The sequence below is a fragment of the Bufo gargarizans genome, chromosome 10 (genome assembly GCF_014858855.1).
Source record: "Bufo gargarizans isolate SCDJY-AF-19 chromosome 10, ASM1485885v1, whole genome shotgun sequence".
Lineage (NCBI taxonomy): Eukaryota > Metazoa > Chordata > Amphibia > Anura > Bufonidae > Bufo > Bufo gargarizans.
The window spans coordinates 28,642,890-28,652,248 of NC_058089.1; the positions used below are offsets into that span (position 1 = coordinate 28,642,890).

At 37.5% G+C, this 9,359-nt stretch overlaps 1 protein-coding gene across 1 annotated transcript in view; it reads left to right on the forward strand.

Annotated features, from left to right (window-relative positions):
- LOC122920024 (mucin-2-like) overlaps window positions 1–5,394 on the forward strand; it is a 354,839-nt gene extending 349,445 nt beyond the window's left edge. The window contains exons 57-58 of the mRNA XM_044269233.1: window positions 1,210–1,318; window positions 4,063–5,394. Coding sequence (XP_044125168.1) covers window positions 1,210–1,318; window positions 4,063–4,213 — 260 coding nt within the window. The 3' untranslated portion in view covers window positions 4,214–5,394. The remainder of the gene's footprint in view (window positions 1–1,209; window positions 1,319–4,062) is intronic.
- Window positions 5,395–9,359: the final 3,965 nt, after the last annotated feature.

A 9,359-nucleotide genomic window follows, 5' to 3' on the forward strand; every position in this document is an offset into this window, starting at 1 on the left:
ATATAGAATATTCTGAAGGGTTGGCACTGTTGTATTTGTAACAAACTAGGGTCCCTACACACATGACTGTCTGTTTTTACACTAAAAAAGCAGCAGAATAACTGCATGTATGCTTTTAGGACAACCGTTTTTCTAAGCATTTAATTTGTCTAGTAGAATGTGAAAATAGTGTTTCCCCCTAGAGAGAAAGCAATGTCAAAATAGTATGAGGCTTGTTTGAAAAGAAGTCAGAAACACAAAAATGCCACCTAATTAACAAAAACACAAGGAGCTTGTGTTGCGCGCATTTCATATTCCCAATGGACCTTCAGCTAACTGGAGCTAGCCTTTTTACCACAAAAATCAGCCAAAAAAGCACGTCCAAAAAATGCAAAAGTGACGAAAATTCCAGCAAAAACCTTTGTGTGAACCTACCCAAAGGGTCCTGACGCCTTACACACATTTATTATATATTAATTACATGCTGCCTTTTTGAAAAGCAGAAAGAAAATAAATGCCACCTAATGAACAAAAACTCCTGCAGCCAAAAAAAATACAGCACTTGTGTGCCCTGCATGTCACATTTCTTAAAGCCTAAGCATCATCTGGAATTGGATTTTTTACTGCAAAAATATGGCAAAAAGTGCAGGTGCAAAATAAAGAAAAAAAACTGGAAAATGCCCAAAAAGCTATATCTGAAAGCATCCAACACTTCTGATTACTATTCAGGTTAAAATCCTGAATGAAAAAATATTTTTATGGGCGTCATTTATTATCCTGAAATACGCCTAATAGGCGCATGTCTGGGCCAGTTTGTGACTTTTCCGCACTCACGCCAGGTCTAAAAAAGTGGGAGTGGGCGTGGAAGGGGACCGTCCGGCTCATTCATCATTTTCTACACCTGTTTTAGGAGTAGAAAGTGGTTTAAATGTATAGCCAGCTATGAAGCCGTCTTACATTTACACTGGCGCTGGATGCACCTTTTCGTAACTTCAATGGATCCACCACCAGATATAGGGATTATTATGTGGACCTGAAATTTAGTGAAGGCAGCTCAGGTGTCAGAGTGCTAAAACAAAGTGGAGCAGTTAAGTATTGGTTTTCTCTCACATATTGCCTGGTGGTGGGTTTTAAAAAATACTTTCTGTACAGCCTCTTTAAAGATTTTAACTGGCTACTCCAATGTAGAAGAACTAATGTATTTTCTTTTCCTTTTTCTTTTCCTTTTAGCTCCAAAGAATTGCACACTTCAAGTTGGGCCCGTGTCTCTTCTTAGTGGGGATTGTCAACTCAATATAACTATTCCATACTGTACTGGATCCTGCTCATATCCTACATCGTAAGTATTTCAAAATAACATGGGGGCCCACTGTAAAGCTACATGCATATATTACCTGCCCACATTGCCCATTGTTTTATATATACATAGGCAATGTACTGTATAGCATCTTAGCCAGCCTATATATATGTCAGTCTATTGTGCTATGTGCCACTTGAGCAGGGGGGTAGGGGGCTAGGGGCCGACCTTGCTCATGGACCCACCAGAGGATTCACCTGTTCTCCTGTGGGCCAGTCCGAGCCTGCAGAGCAGCTCTCTTATGGCTCCCTTAGTCTCTGGCTCCCTTTAGAGATCTTCCAGTTGTCATCCTGTATATATATGCATGGACTGGGTCAGTACATCAATGCAGCCAACGCATGTTATTGCTGTGTCACATACCATTTGGGAAAATATCACAGCTGCATTGGCCGCAGCTGAGCATGTGTCTTTCAAGAAGTCTGCAAAGCTGGACAACCCCTTAAACTTTTCCAGACCTCCATTATACTATTATACTGCAATGGAAAGTGAGTTCCCAACCTACACCAAGTGTAGGAGCGGAGGTCAATAAATCAGTATAGGGGCCTGGCTGTTACTGACGGCTGGGACCCTGCTGTATCCACCGGTATTGCTAAAAGCTCCGATGATGGCAGATTAACCCTTTATATCCCATGGTCAATGCTGACCGTGACATCTAAGGGGTTTGCAGAGGTTAGGGCTCAATCTCTCTTCATCATCCCCTTTGGCTGCAATGACAGTGGGCGAATGGTTCCCATGGCAGTGTAATACTGGGAAGCCCCCAGGTTAGGTCTCATAGGCAAACTGCCAGTGTAATACTGATCGTTCAATGCAGTACAATAATAATAAATAAAAAAAACTGTAAAAAAGGGTGCATTATAAAAATAAAAATAAAAAAGTGCCCTTTCCCTTCATCACACAAAAAATAAATTAATAATAACAATGTGAAAACAACCATTTTTAATTCACCTTATCTCACAAAAAGTGTAATATCAAGTGATTAAAAAGTGCTATGTACCACAAAATAATATCAATGAAAACAACTCATCAACGCAAAAAAGGAGCCCACACAAAACAATCTCCAGCAAAATAAATATTGTAGAAAACCAAACAAAAATAAAAAACATATACAAAAGGTATCGCCATGAAATATTCTGCAAAAATTAAATAAAGGTGACATTATTTTGGTCACCTAGTCACTAAAAGCATAATAACAAGTGATCAAAAAGTTTTATGTATACCAAAGTGGTACAAATAAAAAGTCACCTCATCCCACAAAAAATTTGCTCCCACATAAGTCCATCAACATAAAAAATTAAAAATATGGTTTTCAGAAAATGGCAATTCAAAAACATGATTTCTTTCAAAATGCTTTGTGCAAAAGTGGTAAAAAAACAAAACAAAAAAAAAACAACAACTATATTAAATTGGTATCACTGTAATCATAGTGACCAGCAGAATAAAGGTAACATGTCATTTTTCCTGCAAGGTGTACGGTGCAATGCCAAAACCTAAAAAAACATTGACAGAATTGCTGTCTTTTCTTTATCCCGCTTCTAAGCAAATATAAAGTGATCAAAAAGTTGTATGTTCCTCAAAATAAAACCAATATTAATGGCAACTGATCCTGCAAAAAGTAAGTGCTGACACACCTCCAGCGAGATAAAAATAAACATTTAATTCTAAGAAAACGTCTGTACTGTTAGCCCAGAAACTGTTTGGAAGGAAGCGCGGTGCCCGAAAAACCAATCCATCAAAATCTGCGCTACAGAAGCCAAATGGTGAAATTTCCCTTTTGAACCCTTCAGCATACCTGAAAAGCAGTTTATGTCCAGATTTTTGCCATTTCAGTACTCAGTAGAACCCACTTACCAATTTAAAGGGCATGGTGTGTATTAGGTGGCATGAACTGGGCAAAACATATTGGGCACTGAAATGCCTGCAAAAAGGGCAATTTTAATTTTGCACAGTCTGTGTGTCAAAATGCTCACTTCACCCCTTATTAAATACAGTACCTTGAGGGGTGTAGTTTTTCATGTATTATTTCACCCCAGAACATTTACAGTTGGCAGCACAAAATGCTTAAATCACTGCAATAGGCCTTAAAATGAGCTTGGTGCTCTTTTACTCCCTAGCCCACTGTATGTCCAGGCAAAATATTAGGGTCACATGTAGGGTGTTTTTAAAACCAGGAAGCACAACATAATAATAAGTCAGATTACTTTTTACACTGGCATACATTGGTGACAACATATTGGGCACTGAATTTGCATATCCATGTAAAAATGTCAATTTTCACTCTGCACCATCTTCTGTGAATTATTTTTTGCAAAACACCTATGGGGTCACAATGCTCACTACATCCCTTGGTAAATTTTGTGTGAGTTCTGATTTCTAAAATTGGCTCTCTTCTTGGGGGTTTATTTTTTATTTAACCGCATAGACTTGTCCAGGGTCTTGAAGGGGTTAATGCAAAAAGCAAATAAACAGTAACAAAAATAGTGTAAAGATGCCTTAAAAAAAAACTTTAATTATAGGTACACTTCCCTACACTACTTCCAGCAACTCCTGCTCCAACCCAAACTACCAGAAATTTTAGGTTTCAGGTTTACCAAATAAAAAATGACTGTACAATCCATACCTTGAGTACCAATTCATTTGAAACCCTGTGCTTTTAAAAAGAAGGCAAGGAGAAAGTATGAAACGTGTTGAAATTCTATTTAACTAACATGCTTTTTTCCCCCCAATAGGATGATAACAATGACACCTGAATGCAAGTGCTGCACAAGTCTCAGCTCAAGCAAAAAAACAGTGAATGCAAAATGTAACAATGGAACCGATATTTCTTATACATATGACCACATTGAAAAGTGTGGCTGCAGCACTCTTGCATGTGTTTAACTCTGTACACTAGCAACTACTTTTGTATGTTCTTCCAAATGAAGCCTTATGCGTACTATATTTCTAGCATTCTCATACAGTTCTGCTCATCTTCATAAATTTATATTTTAATTCTTATCCATTAACATCATTTACTAATTTCATATCTTATCATTTCTATAGATTAATTAGCAAATATAGAAAAATGTGTACATTCTACCAAGTCCTATTACATATTCCTAACCTGCCCTGCCCTGCCAAACATATTAATTCATAACTATGTGACAAAAAGTGAGGTTATGATGTACAATAATTATGTCTCATCGCTAACTCATGGTTTAAGTTCTATCTCTCACAATTTAATTTTAAGTCCTAACAGGACAATTGCAGTATGCATAATAATATCTTGAGGATATATCTGATAAAGAAATAGTGTTCAGGGTTTAAAAAAATAAAAATAAATGTTGCAATTTGCAAATGAAAGAACTATGAGTTTGAATTAATGAAATAATTTAGATACAATAAATTAAATACTCTGGTAAACGATTACATTTTAAACTTATAAAAGAAAGCCAATAATCCCATAAAATAGAAAATACTCAATATATAAACATATGTCATTTATTGAAGAATACATATAATTAACAATACATCATATCAAATTATTGAGGCCAAAGGATTACATTTTACAGAAAAGTTGGTTGGACATATGTGAGCTACCTTGTTTACCTCCTTATATTTATCAGCAAGGAGTAAAGAAGAAGCAAAAATAAAAATTATTTGACATTAGTATGATATCTGTATAATATATCAAACCCAAAACTATAGGAGGTGCAGATGTTGTGGTGGGAAGCCAAAAGATATCAAAATATGTCGTTGGATAGAACCCTAAGCATGTACCAGTGTTGGTACATACTGATATGTATGGTAATTTATTTGTGAATTGTGATTTCTAAATAATACAGTATCTCCCCCATGTAAAATCACATATTACTCTATATGAAAAAAAAAAAAAAAAAAAAACTCAACCACCAAGGCCCAGGAGAACCTATGATACAGACTGCTAGATATATGTATTTTAAAAACATTCATTTTGTTCATTACTGTGATAAATCAATATCTAACTTGCATGCAAATTATTATAAAATTGATGCTCATCTGATTTGAACTTTTGTTGATTTTACAATACTCAATAAAACTGACTGCTGCTAAACGTTAAACTGTCCGGTAATTTATAGGAAATGTAATTATCCCATTGGGACAGATGTACTAATCCTGTTTAATATTTCAGTAGCGTGTACTAGTTTATAGTAACATAGTAGAATAGTTTATAAGGCTGAAAAAGACATCTGACCATCCAGTTCAGCCTGTTATCCTGCAAGTTGATCCAGAGAAAGGCAAAAAAAAAAACAACTGTGGTAGAGGCCAATTTTCCTCAATTTAGAAGAAAAAAATTCCTTCCCGACTCCGTTTATAAGGCTGAAAAATGTCCCTTTATACTGCCCGATATTCAGACAGATTATCATTAGATTATTGTTTGTATGAACGTTCATTAGCAATGATCTACTGGTGTAAAGGTGCTGCTAATTATCTGATGAATGAGCGAAACCCTCATTCATCGGGTAGTAGGATAGTTTGTGCAGACATCAAAATCATTGTTTGCCGGCAGCAGATTGTGGCATCTAAACACCTTCTGCTGCCAGCAACCATAATGTGGAGAAGATGGCTGCATGTAAATGTAGCAGTCTCCTCCACTGACGAGCAAGCGATTGTCAGTATGGAACGCTTCCTTCCCGACAATTGTCAGCCTCATCCGTCAGTGTAAAGTGGCCTTTAGACAAGGCAGTCTAAAGATGCACCACATTTATCACAAAGTCTCATGCTAGATGATAAAGTTGTTAGACATGTTAGAATTTTTTTTTTGTAACTTTAGATTGCCTAATAGCTGGCTTATTTTACAGCAGTTTTGGGTGAAATTTCCCAAATGCTGTTGCATATGACATTCTCCCCTTTCTTGTAATTCGCTCTTCTGTTCCTCCAAGTCATAGACATATGTGGCCTTATGTGTCTAAAATGCAAAGTAAATGTGATGGAAGGCATGTACCCCAGTTTTTGCATACAATTTTGAAACTGAATTCTGGCGTATCTAATAAACCTCCTATATTGTGCTTGCCTAATAGCTGTGTGCACCTACTGTATATGTACTATCCTAAAATAAAATATATGAAGGGACAAAATTGCCTGAGGAGGAAATGAGAACCATAAATTGAAGATTAAGAATGAGCAAACCGATTTCCCTGCACAGATCAAGTGTGTGGGGGGAATAATTGCAATACATGTGTGCAATGCATGTTTTACAATCCAGAGAGTACTGTTTTAAAGCTCTATGTAAACGTATTTCATAGTGTAGCCCCAAATCATTTACAGGGTATCTCCCGACAGTTTATGTGTTGGTGTGGGGGGATATAATCTCATAGTAGTTTGACATATTGTTTTATAGGAGAGAGAGCTTTTTTTCTGAATCTACATATTTGAATGCACATAAGACATTAGGCCCAAATCTGTTTCTAGCGCCGATACTGCATTATTTCCAGATAAAATTGTCAATAGCAGTGACTTCAGTATGTTTGTAGAAAGGGACTTCAGTATGTTTGTAGAAAGGGAAGGACATTCTGTCGTTAAGTTCCAAAAAACAGACTTGCAACCAGTTCCATAATTTGTGTGTACATTCGGCCAAACGTCTGGAATATAGAAAGGTTGCAAACGAAAAACCAAGGGACGGGCCTTGTCCTTCCAGAGCCAGAATGTGAGTAGTAGCAGAACCAGCTATCCAGCCAGAATAAGAAGTAATAGTAGTAGTAGTAGTAGGATGCAATTCTACCTTGCTTTGGAAAGGTGCAACATTATCATTAGTGTTGAGCAAATCGAAGCATCCAAAGCTAAATTTTATCTGAAGTATAGGAAAAATTCTATTTGCTGCAAAGGCGAATTTTCATGCGCTTCGTAGTAACGAATTGTATTTTTTTTGTAAAATGGTTTCTTCACGAGTTGCAAAATGAAAGTAAGAAGCCCAGGAAAGAAATATGACTAGAGATAAGTGAATCAAAGTTGACAAAGTGGAATTCAATCCGAATTTCAGGAAAAATTTGATTCGCACCGAATCCGAATTTCCTCATGATTCGTGGTAACAAATCAAATTTTTTCCTAAAATGGCTGCTGCACATGTGAGGAAATTGAACTCTGGGAAGACAGGATCACCCATAATGCCATGCCTGCATCCAATCAGCAGCCAGCCAGTCCTGTGATTTCACAGCCCTATAAATAGCATTAGCCATCTTGAATTCTGCCATTTTCCAGTGTACTTAGGGCATGGAGAGATGTCAGCAGACACTAGGGACAGTGCTAGGAAAGACTTCATTGTGCTACAAAAATTATTTACAAGTACAGGGAACGATTATTCAAGGTGTAGGGAAAAGATAGGGAGAAATCATTCCACAGCATTTATGTTGAACACGGTTCAGTAGGGGAGGTTGCAGCATGGGTACTAGGAACAACCCTATTACACCTTGCTTCACTGACTGGAAATAAGAGATGGCCTTGTTGTTCGCCTGGCGGTCGTTTTACGACGAAATTTGCACTTTTGCGATTTACCGAACATGCAAACATATGGTGATGTCCGCCGGCGCCATATTCTTTTGCATTGCGCCCAACTTTGACCCATGACACACTCATCAGGTGGGACAGGAGAGACAATCAAGACATTTCAGCACATGGACACACCCCCACACTATAACAGAACCCAATCTGGCAGCTATTTTACATTCTGTGTTTTGCCAGTGTAGGAAGAGGTTGCTTTGTAGAAAGTATATTATAGTGCATTTGTATTGTGCAGCAGTTGTGTGAGGTTCTGCTGCAATACCGCAGCTATATAGAGGGACAAACACTATTGGAGTAACTAATTGCAACTGGTGTAATACACCTGTTGCCCCCAAAAAGTATATAGTGCATTTGTATTGTGCAGCAGTTGTATACGGTTCTGCTGCGATACCGCAGGTATATAGAGGGACAAGCGCTATTGGAACAACTATTTGCAACATGTGTGAGATACCTGTTGCCTCCCAAAAAACTCATTGAGGGGTAAAATATACTTGCTTCCATAAAATACTGATTGAGGGGTGCGATATACCTGCTTCCACCAAATATTGATAGAGGCCTGCGATATAACCGTTTTCACAAAATACTGATTGAGGGGTGCGATATACCTGCTTCCACCAAATATAGATTGAGAGGTGCGATATACCTGCTTCCACAAAATACCTATTAAGGGATTTTTAAATACCTGCTAACACAAAATACTGATTAAGGGAATTGATATACCTGCTTCCATAAAATACTGAATGAGGGGTGCGATATACCTGCTTCCACCAAATATCGATGGAGGCCTGCAATACACCTGCTTCCACAAAATACTGATTAAGGGGTTCTATATACCTGCTTCCACAAAATACAGATTAAGGGGTGCAATATACCTGCTTCCACAAAAAATGATTAAGGGTTTTTTTTATATACCTGCTTTTACAAAACACAGATTGAGTGGTGTGATATACCTGCTTCCACAAAATACTGATTAAGGGGTTTGAAATTCCTGTTTCAACCAAATACTTATTAAGGGGTTTGATATACCTGCTTCCACCAAATACTGATTTAGGGGTGTGATATCTGCTTCCACAAAATATTAAGGGGTTCTATACAACTGCTTCCACAAAATACTGATTTAGGGTTGCAATATACCTGGTTCCACCAAATACTGATTAAGTTTTTTTTTTATAAATCTTCACAAAATACTGATTGAGGGGTGCGATATACCTGCTTCCACAAAATAATGATTAAGGGGTTTGAAAAACCTGCTTCCACGAAATACTGATTAAGTGGATTGATATAACTTCTTCAACCAAATATTGATTGAGGCCTGCGATACACCTGCTTCCACAAAATACTGATTGAGGGGTGCGATATACCTGCTTCCACCAAATATTGATGGAGGCCTGTGAAACACCTGCTTCCACAAAATACTGATTAAGGGGTTCTATATACCTGCTTCCACAATAAACAGATTGAGTGGTGCGATATACCTGCTTCCACAAAATACTGATAAAGGGATTTGATA